The sequence below is a fragment of the Rhinolophus hipposideros genome, assembly GCF_964194185.1.
Source record: "Rhinolophus hipposideros genome assembly, chromosome: 22".
In the NCBI taxonomy this organism is placed as follows: Eukaryota; Metazoa; Chordata; class Mammalia; order Chiroptera; family Rhinolophidae; genus Rhinolophus; species Rhinolophus hipposideros.
Genome location: NC_138068.1, coordinates 1,315,458 through 1,328,504, shown reverse-complemented (window position 1 = coordinate 1,328,504; position 13,047 = coordinate 1,315,458). Strand labels below are relative to the sequence as shown.

The 13,047-nt window shown below is 63.5% G+C and overlaps 1 protein-coding gene across 3 annotated transcripts; it reads right to left on the bottom strand.

Annotated features, from left to right (window-relative positions):
- Positions 1 to 5,279: 5,279 nt before the first annotated feature.
- On the bottom strand, positions 5,280 to 10,002 carry HRH3 (histamine receptor H3). 3 transcript variants are annotated; one of them, XM_081033264.1, is made up of 3 exons: positions 9,455 to 10,002; positions 8,248 to 8,414; positions 5,280 to 7,218 (listed from the first exon to the last, which is right to left on the bottom strand). In XM_081033264.1, exons 1-3 carry the CDS (start codon positions 9,708 to 9,710, stop codon positions 6,331 to 6,333), a joined length of 1,311 nt encoding a protein of 436 aa, XP_080889390.1. In that variant the 5' UTR covers positions 9,711 to 10,002; the 3' UTR covers positions 5,280 to 6,330. The 3 variants fall into 3 exon arrangements, with proteins under 3 accessions (XP_080889390.1, XP_080889392.1, XP_080889391.1); XM_081033266.1 differs by having other exon boundaries at positions 9,459 to 9,591; XM_081033265.1 differs by lacking the exon at positions 9,455 to 10,002 and adding an exon at positions 9,111 to 9,226.
- Positions 10,003 to 13,047: the final 3,045 nt, after the last annotated feature.

Here is a 13,047-nt window from a genome sequence, read left to right as displayed (position 1 = left end):
CCTGACCCTGAGGGTCCTTTAGTGAAAGGGACAGAGGTCACAGGAGAGGGGAGGAGCCCTGGGGTCCTCTGTACCTGAGGGCTGAGCACAACGCGAGTGACAAGCCAGCACCTGGGCTTCCGGGAGCAGTTGATTTGCTGGACCCCAGGACGCGCCCCCTCCCTCCCTGCAGAACCCCACTCGGGGTGCTGTGATAGCGGAGAGATGGTGTTGGTGGCTGTGTGGCCATTCGCTCGGGCCCCACAAGGCCTTTGCAGAGTGAAGCCGGGCCTGAGTGCACGATTACCCATGGCCTGTCGTCTTGTCACTGCCCTCGCCACACGCGCTCTGTGGAGGGGAGACACTCAGGATAGAACGCCCATGGGGCGCAGGAGCACCGGGGAGCAGGGTCTCTGTCCTGTCCCCACTGTGCCCCCAGCAGCCCACAGAGGAGCTACGATGGACGCTTGTGCAGTGAACGAGGGCATGGCAGCTCCGATTAGGTGCATCGAGGTTTCTTTTCGGAGATATTTGCAAAAGGAAGTGGTTGGTGGTCGCCCAGATGCCCACACCCCAAAAACCGCTACCCCTGCTTCCGGCTGTTGCCACGACTGTTGGTCTGTCCTGAAGCTGTTCAGCGTTGCTCCGTTTATCAGTCTGGGGCACCACCTGTCCACGTCTGGCCCCCGGCCACACAGTGGCCTAGGGTTTGTTTGTGTTAGGCTGGCAGCGCATGCGTGCTGGGGCCCTCAGTTTTCTAGACGCTAACATCCGCCCACATTTACTTTCCTCATTTTCTACCTGTCCCAATTTCTCTGTCCCTCCCCTGTTGCTTCCATCTCCCAGGTGCTGCACTGCGCCAGCTCCCCCTTCCCTGGAGGTTTCCTTTCCAGCCTCCTATCCCCACAGGAATGGCTGCTGAGAGCCCTGCAGGGACTCCGGGGCGCTCTAGGGCTGTCCCCCTTTCCCCTTCCCTCTCGCCTATTGATGGAGTCCCCCTCCAGTGGCTCCTTTGGAGCGTCGTCCTCAGGCTGTCACCTGGCTGCTCACAGTCTCCAGAAGCAGGTCTGAGAATGGGGCTGCCTAAGCTTCAGGGTGCAGAATTTCCTAAATTCCCATCTTCAGCCCTAAGGCCTGGCATCCCAGCTTCAGAACTCCTGAGTTCGCCTGCTCCAGGGATCAAACCTCCAGGTGCTCGCAGGGCCCCCAAGGGTGCAGGTGGGACCTGGGGGTGCAGCTTCTGGCCCCGCCCTCCCCCTCCAGTCCCCCCCACACCAGCCTCTGGAACTCTCTCTCCCCTCCCTTTGTAGAGTCTCTTCCCTTCCTCATTCCTGTTGCTCTGGGGCTTAAGATAGGAGCAGGTGGACACTCACCTGCTCCAGGTGTGGTAAATGCCAGAGAAAATGGGAGACCGACGTGCTCACTCAGAACTCGAAATCTGACTTGGAGCACCGGTAACCACCTCAGCAAATACCCCACTTTGTGATTGTAACAGCCATAGTTCTCTGCTGTCCCTTTTTCCTGTTGGACGTGGGGTCTGTCCCCGCCTTCCTCCTGGGCTGCCCAGTGACCTTTCCTGCCATATAGGATGCAGGAAAGTGTGCAGCCCCACTGAAGCCTCTGAGCTTTGCAGCTCTCGTCTGCCTTCTGCAGCACCCAGCATGTGACCAAGCCCTGGCTGGCCTGTTGGGTGCGACGGGCCCACTGAGGCCGGGTCAGCTTGACACCATCCAAAGGAAGCCTGTGGACCAGGAGGGGCCAGCGGGGAGACACCACCCACCTGCCTACTCTGGCTTCTGAGCCCTGTGCTTCTGCCAGGCTGGAAGGAGGGCTGGCACGTCCCCAACCCACTGCCTGCCCCAATGCCTCAGCCAGGCTCAGCTGCCAGCCAGGCGTTGCTGGACTAAGATGGCCCAGCATTCAAAGTGCAAGCGTTTAAAGATCATGAACTTGGTCGTGTTTCAATTTGGAAACTGGCGTGACTTTGGGGTGTCGGGGCAGTTTCGACCCCATCACCTCCTTCCTCTTGACATCCAAAACCCATCTCTCTCCCTTCTCTCCTTTCTTTTCCCTTGAAGGATCTTTTTGTGCCCCTTGGAGATGTGTATCTGACAGACTTCAGACTGAGGCCCTACTTCTGGACACGCCTTGCTTCCCTGGGGCTGTGGGAGCCCAGCCCACTCCACATCCTGTGCCCATTGCTAGCCCCTGGGGAAGAGCCAGAGAAGGGGCAGAGGTGACCTCTCCAGCCGCCACCTGCTGGGAGGCATGTGGCCCAAGTGTGCTCTGACAGGTTAGCGCAGCGCTGTCCGCTGGGCACAGGTGCAGGCCCCACGAGCTACAGGGCGGTTTCAGTAATGACAGGAACAGCGGGTGACCCCATACCTGGGGCCCCAGGCAGAGCGGCTCAGTGACTGACATCTGCGCCAGTCACCCCACTGAGTGTGGCCGGGCCCATTCTGCAGAGGAAAAGAAACCGAGGCCCAGGAGCCACTGTCTGGCCACTTAGACCACGGGGACAGAGGGGAGAGGGCCAGATACTGTTAGGATGTCTGGGCTCCATTCCCAGCCTCCCCTGCCCCTGGCCTTAGTTTCTCCTCAAGCACAGTACATGCCTGACCTGGGCAGTTGGGCAGTGGGCTTCCAGCTCCATGACCCACCTTGCCCCTCCTTTGTCTCCCCCACACCCGACTGGGCAGGGGCGACTCCCCAGCCCCTTGTGGACAACCAGTGGAGAGCACAGTGGGCGCCCAATCGTGCTTTCCACTTCCCTTAAGATCAACAGTCCCGAGGCTGGGTTTCCTGGGAGCCCTCCCAGGTGTCTCGAGGACAGATCTCCCCACTGTGCTCCCATCCAGGATGGTGCGGTGCTACTGCTGGCCTCAGGAGCCAGGGGACAAGCCAGGGGAGCTGGAGGGTGGAGCCCTGGTCCCACTGACTGTTGAGTGCGGTGCGGCCTCTGGAGGCTGCAGAATGGGAAGTGTGAGCACCCCTCCTGGGGTGGCTGCAAGGATGTAGGGTGCTTCAGATGTGACTGGAAAGGTTCTTTGCACCCTCAGGCCCAGCCTCTAGAGTCAGGCTGGGATGGTGGGCCATGAGGAGATAATGGCCAGACAGCCACATGGCTCCCCCACATCTCAGGGCTCCACAGAAGCCCTGGGGGAGCCCAGCCCTCCCTGGTCATGGCCCTGGCTCCCCAAAGAAAGCACTGACTAACAGCCTTTTGTGGGGGGATTTGGGAGGTCACCTGCTGGGAGCCCTGAGAACTTAGGTTCTCCATCCCAGGCTGGGAAGGGCCCTCACCCAGCGTGTGCCCAGAACCGGTCCCTGGGGCATCCCCAGTGCCAGCCCGAGGGGCCCAATGGCCAGGAGCCTATAGGCCCCTGCTGGGCCTGAGCCCCTCCAGCCTGGTTGTCAGCACCTGGTGGGCTGACAGGTAGCCCTGCTGGCAGCCAGGTCACCCACCTGCACGCAGAGCACAGCATTGCGTCCGAGGCATTGCTGAGTTCCCCAGGGCCCCTCGTCCCCAGCCGGGTGCCCCTGCTGCCTCTGGGAGCCCACCACCAGGCTCAGTGAACGTGGCATGAGCGAATTGTCACTCCTCAGACAGGCTCCCTTGGCTTATGAACTGGGCCATCTCCTGCTCTGGGTCCCCTGCCCGTTAACTTCCCCTGCAGTCTCCTTCCCGCAGGGAATGGCCCCACTTATCTGCCAGTTGTTTGTGCATCTGCCTCCTAGTAGCTGGCCAGGCACACAGTAGGTGCTCAATGAGCAGCAGCAGCAGGGGAGGCGAGCTGAGCCACTGGCGAATGGCCCCTCAGGCCTGCCCTGGGCCACTGCTTTGTCTCCTCCCAATGTCGGGTTCAAGGAGAAAGGCCCCCTGGTGTGTTTGTTTGCTGCAGGACAGGGACCAATAGGCTGGGTGACTTTCTTCTCTCCAACTCCTTCCCCATGCAGGAGCTCAGGGAGCAGCAGTTTCCAGAGATTGAAGGCAAAATTGCTTGAAAGCCTGCGCTTTTATCCTCCAATTTGTAGCCATTTAGCAGGACAGGGAGGGCTCTGGCTGTGCGGTGGGCCAGGAGGCGCCGCGCACGCTCACGGAGAACCAGTCCTTTGTCCTCGCTCAGACAGCTCTGGGCTTTGGGATGACGCCAGCTGGGGGTCAGGCCAGTGGTGCAGGGCCAGCAGGGAGGCCAATGGCTAGTCTGCCCGCAGCAGCACGGGCCCCCCCGAGTTACCTGTGCGGCCTCCCTCAGCTCTGGGCTCCACAGACAGCATGTGCACTGTCCCTGCCACCACCTTCCCCAAGGGCAGCCCAGCCTCGCCCATCCCTCTGGTCACTAGGGAGGGGGCCCAAGAAGAGGGGCCTGCCCTGACCAGAGGGGTTCCTGTGGTACAGAGAGAGCGAGCGAGGGGGAGGGGTGCCAGCTGAGGACTGTAGAGTTTTCTGGGGCACTTGAGAAATGAAAGTGCAGTACCGCTGCGGGGAGGAGGCTGTCATTCTAAGTGTCACTGTGAACAGCTCCGGCAGCAGTGGTGCAAGTCCGCTGGCGCTGTCCTGCACCTCCCCATGGGATGTGGGGCCATGACACCTGGCTGTAACAGTCTCTGCCATGGGAAAAAGGTGTGCTTAGAAGTGCTGCAAGCAGGGCCAGCACGGTGAGGAGAGGAGAGGCTGTCCTTGAAATCAGCAGGGTGGGCCTATGTGGCTGGAAAGGAGGAAGGCTTCCTGGAGGAGGCAGCACCGGACCCCCATCCCCCCGAGTCTGGCTCTCCTGAGTTGCGCTGCTCTTGCCCCCATCCTGGGGTGAGGTCCAGTGCCTGCCCCCTCCGCAGAGCTGACTGGGCCCACGTCAGGTCCTTCTCTCGGTCCCCATTCGTCTCCCATGGTCGTACCTCCAGGCCTTTGCACGGCTCCTCTACCAGGGAGGCCTCCCCTCCCCCCACCTTGGAGCTCGGCTCCAGCCCCCACGCCCTGGAAGCTCCCCAGGTGGAAGATCATGGCCAAGAAGGATGAGAACCCCTGAGCTGGGGGGCAGGCAGGCGGCAGCAGGGGGGTGAGCCCCTCCTGAGCTGGAGCATGGGTCCTGCAGGTGGGGCGCTGGCGGGCACAGGTCCCTTATTAGGCTTACGCCCTGGTGTCTGCTGCCCACAGCTGTACCTCTCTGGGAAGAGAACACTGAGCAGGAGGGGGTGCAGGCCTGTGCCACACATCCCTCGAGGAGGTCTCGGTCTACCCAGGGCCTGACTGAAGAACTGGAGCTCGGCCCACCCCTACTAGTCCTCAGCAATCAGCACCATTAAAAAAATACACTTTACTGTGGACCTTAAGGTCTGCAGAGCCAGCAGGCAGGCTGTGGGGAGTGGAGCATGCACAGTGTTGACGGGGTGCATGGGACATGGAGAATTAGCCCCTCCGCTACGCACATCCCCCCACCTCGTCCCCTCCAACTGCGCCTGTGAGCCCAGGACCCTCAGGGCAGAGGCCCTCCCACCATCTACCCCAAGAAAGGCTGGTTGAGCGGATGGGCAGCCTGCTGGACAAGCAGTACTGAGGGACCCTGGCTACTCTCAGAGCTGCCAGTCAGGGCCCAGCAGCCCGAGCCGGGGGCAGGGTGGGCAGAAGCAGCTGGCGCAGCTTAGCCGGAAGCGGCAGCCTGAGGAGGGAGGGCGTGGGAGCCCACACCTGCCAATCCAGCCCTGAGCTCCTCAGCAATCTTGTCTCTTGATTAAACATCCAAGGAACATCGAGTTCACGGATGTGTTTTCTTGTTCTTTGTCTTCCTGAAACACGCAGAATGGGAAAGCAGAGAATGGCTGCGAGGTTCCTGGGGGCCACTTGGCACTTTGGGGGCAGAGAGAGCTGGAGGGAAGAGGAATGAAGGAGCCGGACCCAGGCTTATGCAGGGGACGGACAGCAGCAGAGCTGGGGGCCCAGGCTTGGAGCGGGGGAAGGTGTGCAGGCGTGTACAGACAGGTGTGCACGTGCAAAGGCAGACCACTGGGTCAAGCAGCCTGGAGCACACAGCAGGCGTCTGCTTTGGCAAGGACACCAGCAGCAATTGTGCAAAGGGTGGACACCACTGTCCCACTGTGGAGGGTGGGCATCGAGGCTGAGACCGCTGGATTGTCCCTCCTGGGCTGGGGCTAGCATCTGAGTGGCAGGGCGAGCCACCCACTTTCCAGCTCAGGCAGCGAGGACCCCTCTGGCCAGCCCGCCAAGCTGCCTCCACTGCAGGCAGATGGCCCAAGAGGCTGCCATGGCACGTAGGGTGGGCTGGAGACAGGCCTCGTTCACACCCAGGGGCGCTGCCCAGGAAAGGCCGGGCCCCAAGATGCCAGGAGGGCCGCTCACTTCCAGCAGTGCTCTAGGGAGCTGTGGGGCTGGGCCTTGAGCTTGTGGGGACAGAGCAGCTTGGTGAAGGCGCGGCGGAAGCTGTAGTGGCACAGCGGGTAGAGGACGGGGTTGATTGCCGAGTTGGCCCACAGCAGCCAGAACGACGTCTCGTACCAGTAGTCGGGGACGCAGTGGCCGTGGCAGGCGGCCCGGATGATCATCAGGAGAGTGTAGGGGGCCCAGCAGAGCCCGAAGATGCTCACGATGACAGCCAGCGACTTGGCCACCTTCTTGTCCCGCGACAGCCGGAAGCGCTGGGTGACAGTCTGGGACGCCATCTTCATGCGTTTCTCCAGTGACGAGGACGCCGATGGCTTGGAGCCCCTCTTGAGCGAGTGGGGCCGCTCTGTGCCTCGACAGGAGCTGCCTGAGCTGGAGGAGGGCGAGGCCGTGGTGCCCCCTCCGCTGCCCCCCAGGGCCGCCTCGCCGCCCCGGTACCTGTGCAGCGACACGGCCTCCCCACGCCCCTTCTGCCAGCAGCCCCAGCAGCCCCGCACAGCCGGCGGGGAGCCCTGGGCCTCGGGCGGGGGCTCCGGGCCGGCTGCCTCCTGCGCCCCATCCAGCCTGTCGCGGGTGCGCTTCTGAATGTTGAGGTAAATGCTGAGGTTGAAGAAGGTGACGCTGAGGAAGGGCGTGAAGAACTCGAGCGTGGAGGCCGTGATGAGGAAGTACCAGTTGTAGAAGAACTCGGCATAGCAGTGGCCCTCGGGGATGGAGCTGCCGCCCGACACGTACTCCCAGCTCAGGATGGCCGGCCCGTACAACAAGAAGGCCAGCACCCACACCAGCACCATCTTCCGCACCGCCTGCCGCGTGTCGCCCTGCTGGGCCCGGTAGGAGACCTGCCGGGTCAGGACGGGAGAGGACCCAGGTCAGCGCTGCCTCCAACTGCAGCAGCAGCACTGGACCCGGAGCTCCGGGCGGCCTCTGTGTGCCAGCCTTTCTTCACAGGATGCTTTTCCCTTCTCCTCATCTCCTCCTTCCTTCTCCCCTCCCCCTGGAACCCTGGCTGGCTGATGACCTGTTACACTGCCACGCTGCCTACCATTCCCTCTAGCTGTGAGCTCACGCAAGGCACTCGTGTTGTCCCTGTCTCTTGAATATCCACAGTGTGCCAGGTTCCGTGCTGGGCACTTTTCAGATATCATCTCATTTAGTCTTTATAACAGTCCCATTGTTCTCCCCACTTTCTTTCTCAGTGGCTCAGGGAGGCAGGGAGAGACCAGGTACATCAGCTAAGGGGGCAGAGCTAGGCTTTGATCCAGGCCTATCAGACTCCGAAACTATGCTCTTTGCACTCTGTCCCATGGCCTCTCTAGACGAGGACGCATGTGGCCCCTGAGCAGAGGGCCGTCGGGTGCCAGATGTAGTCATCAAGGAGAAGATGAGGGGGCAGGAGAGCCCTGTGCTCCAGTACCACTGGCCACATGCCCACATGGCACTGAGGGCCCCTAACTCATGGTGGCCACTCACATCGGGGACACCCATGGAGCCAGGAACCATGACCATCTTCCTGGGGGGTGTGGGGGGGCCACCAAGGGCCTCTGGCCCAGATCCTCCTTCAGCCTGAGACTTTGGACCTGCCTCAGAGTGGAGGCTGAAGTGACCCCCCTTCCTTCAGTGACATCTGATGCCAGGTCCAGACTGTGCCTCCTGCCTGTACCAGGACAAGGCCTCCCAGCAGCAAATGGCACCCACTGGGCAGCTGGCCCTATAGAGTGCCTGGCATGTCAGGTGTGAGGCTGGCAGGGACCAAGCCCACCTGGCACTGCCCACAACTCAGAAGTGGTGCCCCCTGCCCAGTGCGTCCGCTGGCCATTCCTGAGCACCTCCCACAGGAGTGAACATGGGCACCCCCATCCCAGACTCACAGCACGGGTGACCGACAGGAAGCGGTCGTAGCTGATGAGTACGATGTTGAAGACGGAGGAGGCGCAGAGCAGGTAATCCATCACCAGCCACAGCTTGCACAGTCCCCGGCCAAAGGGCCAGCGGCCAGTCAGCACGTAGGGCACATACAGTGGAATGCAGAAGGCCCCTGTGGAAGAGTAGGGCCATGGTGGGCCATGGCTGCATGGGGGACTGGGGTCGGACCCACCGCAGTACAGACGGGCAGGACCTGGCCGTCACCATCCTTCTGGGGCCAGCATCCGACACCTTACCCACCCACTGCATCCGTCTGAGGCACACCCGCTGCCCTGCAGCTCACCTTGAAATCCTGCCCTGCCCCCAGTCCCATTAGCGTCCTCTGTACTTAGGGACAGGAGGCAAGATTCTGGATGGGGACCTTTGGGCACAATGAGCCCCTGAGCCCGATTGGGTACTTCCCAGGCTTGTGTCCAGCCCTCTCAGTCCCCAGTGGGAGAAACACGGAGAATTTCTTCCCTCTCTTCCCGCCCACTGGACCCCAGCCCCTATCCTGGCTTTGAACAGCCTTTCCTCATCAGCTCAGAAACCAAGCAAGCCTTTCTCCTGACTCAAAGGGCACTTGGCTGCCGCCACACCAGCCACTCCCAACGCCCAGCCCCGCTCTGAGCGTCTGGCAGACGCACCTCGCAGCCCCAACAGGTGTCTGGCGCTCCGGCCCCCTCCCCGCCCAGCCTCCCAGCCGGCAGCAGCGCACGGACACGTGAGAGCGCGCTCCTGGAAGCCTCCCCCCCCACCCCCGCCTTCCCTACGGCCCCCTCCCCCAACCCGTCTCTAACAACCCCCTTCCACATCCCTTCCTCCAAACCTCCGCCCAGCGCCCTCCGCGCGTCCTGAGTCCGCCGCAGCCTTTGTTTGGCTCCCGCAAGAGCCAGCGCTGCACCCGCGGTTGCTGAGCCTGGCGCCTCGCCTCGCGCCGCCCGCTCCCGCCCCGTCCTCGGGGTCATCCCGCCCCAGCCCCTGCCCCGCGGCCTGGGCGGCAAGGAACTTGGCTCGCGCCCACCGCCCCTCGGGTCCCGGATGCCCCTCCCCCGGCCGGGGGCCTGTGCCTGAACTACAGGCAGCCTAGTGCCGCGCTCCAGTGTCTGCTGGCCCGGCGGGCGGGGCGCTCCGGGGCGCGGGCGCGGGCGGGGGCGCGGGCGGGGGCTTTACCCACGAGGAAGTCGGAGATGGCGAGGTTGAGCAGGAAGAAGTTGTTCTGGGTGCGGAGGCTCGAGTCAGCCACGAAGGCGAGCATGACCAGCGCGTTGCCCAGCACCGTGGTCACGATGAGCAGCGCCATGAGCGCGGCCAGCACCGCGGTCCAGGCGGCCGAGAAGCCGCGCGCCCCGCCCGCCGCCGCCGCCGCCGCCTCGCTGGCCAGCGCCCCCGACGCGTTCAGCGGCCCGTCGGGTGGCGCGCGCTCCATGGCCCCGCCGGCTCACGCGGCCCCGGGGCGCGGGGCAGGGCGCGGACCGCCGGCGGGGCGGGCGGGAGGGGCCCCGGCCCCGGAGCCCGGTGTTTGCGGACTCTCGGCCCGGCTGGACTCCTCGGGGGGTGCCCGGCACATGGTCCGCGAGCGCCGAGGCCGGGGCGGCGGCACCGAGGGGCCCGGGCCGGATGCCGAGCCAAACGGGGCCGGCGGCACGACCGCCGCAGCCGGAGCGGAGCAGGAGCGGAGCCTCGGCGGGAGCGTCCCTCCGACCCGAGCGCCGCGCGCCGCCGAGTGCGCCCCGCGCCCAGCCCGCGCCCCCCGCGACCCGCGCAGCGCCCCCGCCATTGGCTGCCACCCTCGCCCCGCCCCCGCCCCGCCCGGCGCCGGCAGCACCACGGACAGCGCCGCGTGCCCGCCGGGCCGCGGGAGCCCAGCCCCAGTGCGCACGGCGGCTGGCCGGGAGCCCGCCCGGCGCGGCGGCGCGGGGCCGGGGACCGCCTGCTGTCAGCCGGCCCGTGCGCACAGGAGCCGTCTCTGGGCCGCTCGGCCAGCCCCACGTCCTCTGCCCTGGTGGCCCCGGCCACCAGGTCGGGGGCCGCGGCGCCTGTGTTGACTTGGAGCGGGGGTAGGGGCACACGTGCGCGGCGCTCAGGGGAACTTGCCCCGCGGGACCCCTCCTCGTTTCGTGCTTGGAGCAAGCGAGTCTGAGAAAGAGAAAGAATGGGAAAGGTCCCCGAGAGCCCTTGCCCCGGCCAGGGGTCAGCTCTACACCCCCATCTGGTGGGATTCTTGGTCTCAGTCTCCCCGTGTGCAGGGCCCAGCGCAGGGTCCAGGGTGATTGGCAAGGCGCAGACAGATGTGGGGTTACGTAAGGGAAGATGGGGAGCCAGTGGACCCCGCCGGGAGGGGAGCGCACCCACCTAGGGCTCAGGCGGGGCCCCAGGTTTGGAGGGGAGCGGCCAGCGGCTGGGAGCCAGGTACGGGCCCCCTGGCGGACAGCGCGGTGGGGCGGTCACTGATGCAGGGACAGACGAGGTCACTGCGCTCAGGGCGCTGCCAGGCGGCGGCGGTGGCTGCGTTAGCGCCTGCGGGTGGGGGAAAGGGAGGAGAGGCTGAGGGAGGGAGCTCCCCTCCCCCTCGGTACGCTCAGATAGACAGGGTCAAGGACAGATTCAGCTGGAGACACTCTCACTGAGACAGACAGACATGCCCACGCGCAGCCACACAGACACCCACAGACCAGGGAAACAGCTCCCCAGCGTCAGGCTGGGGCCTCCTGAGTGGCACTTAGACACACGCACATCAGGCTGACAGCAAGGGAACAGCGCTGGAGGGAGAAGGAAGCAGGGCGTCTCCAGTCTCTTGCCAGCGGTGCACATCTGCCAAAGCCTCAAAGAGGACAGAAATGCACGCGTCTGTAGGTGTGGGGGGCGGGGAGGCTGCGGGGAGAGGCTGCAGACGGGACCCCAGGCGCTGGCAAACACAGGCACTCTTATACTTACAGCAATTTCTGGATCATGCTGGAATCCACCCCTCCTGCTAGCCCCAAGGGGTGCTTTAGAAACTTTGGGGAGTAGGAACCTGGGCTCCCTCTACCCCCTCCTCACAGCTGGTTGCAGGGAGGAGACCCCAGACCTGCACCATAGTGGACCCATCCACTCTTCCATGACTTGTTGCAGCCTGCACTGGGGGAGGGGCATGGGGCTGCAGCTCATCTTCCCAGGAGCCCTCTCTGAGTACTTGGCTACACCCCTCCCCTCCACCAGCAGGACCTGCTCCTCTTACAGGTCCCCCAGCTGCGCCCTCACCGCACCCCAATGAGCCTGGTGGGCAGTGCTGTGCCAGGACCAGACATCTAGTTGGCGGTGAGACATGCCAAAGAAGAGAGTTCCTGGAGTGGTCAGTGAGAGCTGCTGGCCCCGTCATCCAAATCTTCCTGCATCTAAGCCATCAAGAATGGAAGGGCCAGGCTGGCCCAGAAGTTTGAGGGTGGCCATGGCCCATGGTGGTGAGAGTCCCCTCTCAGCATCTACATGCATGACCTCATTTGCCCCCATTCATCCTATCAGCTGGGTAGGACCGCTGGCCTCTGTACAGAACCGAATACCACCACCCAAGGTCACACAAGGGGCCCCTCTCTTAATGGCCATACTTCTGGCCCAGCCCTGAAGTCAAGGTTCCCTGAGGCCAGCAAGTCCACCAACCCTTGAGGCCTTGACCTTGGCTGGACAGGAGCCTAGTGTCCTCTGGGTCAGGCCCAACCCAGCCAAGGCAATTTGGGGTGAATGAGGCAGGTCCCCATGTGGTTGTCCTGTAGGCTCTGTCCCAAAGAAGCGGAGTCCCGGCTCCAAGATGGCGGAGAACCCTCTAAGGCCCTGGCAAAGACTGGCTGAGAGTTAGTTAGAGAACAAACCCCTATTCTGAGCTCACCCAGTTCCCCAGAGGGAGTGGCCTGGGGTTCTGGTTTCTCCATTGTTGAAACAGCTGGCATTTGGGTTGCAAGCTGTCCAGTGCAACAAGGAGGCCGTGGGGCAAGTGCCCCATTCACACCAACCTGAGCCAGTTAGCAAAACCAGACCCTGCATCTCCCCACATAAAAGCGAGCTCGCCCACTGACCGAGTGATCCATTCATTCAGCCATCCACAGGTCTCACTGAGCGCTCTGTGCTGTGCTTTCATGGGGCGGGGCCACGTCTGCAGTGATGGGTAACCCCCATATCAGCTCTAAATGCTGGCTGGGGACAGCGAGTGCTAGCACGGGGCTGAGGTGGCCATGGGATGTGGCGCTCGGTTCTACCTGCTGTGTGGGGTGCAGTGAGCTGACAGCCCCAGTGGCAGCGCCTTTGGGGTCTGCTGCTGAGTGGGCGCTGAGGCGAGGGATACATCTTCCCAGCAGGGGGAGCTTCAAGTTCCTGGTCCTGCACTGTGTGTGGGCGGGAGAGTGGCCCGGGTGAGAATATGCACAGATTCAGGGGCAGTGGCCAAAGTCCCGGAGGGCTGGTCAGGGGCCTGGAAGGAAAAGGACTGGAGGTGGAGACAGGGGCTACGTATGGACATGTGACTATGGCAACAGCGTGGCTGTCCTTATATCTGTCACACGCAGACAACCCACCCCCCCAGGAAGCATCCACTGGAAGGAGGTGGCTCAGCAAGGCCCTGTCCCAGGCCACCCCAGAACGGTCATGACCCCACAGATGGAGTGGTCACGCTGGAGGCCATCCTGGACCAGGAACGTGGACTCCCACCTGCTGAGGTCCATCTGAATGTGTGCCCCACTAGCGACACAGGCCACGCTGAGCCTGCAAATGGCACTTATTTTTTTAATTAAAAA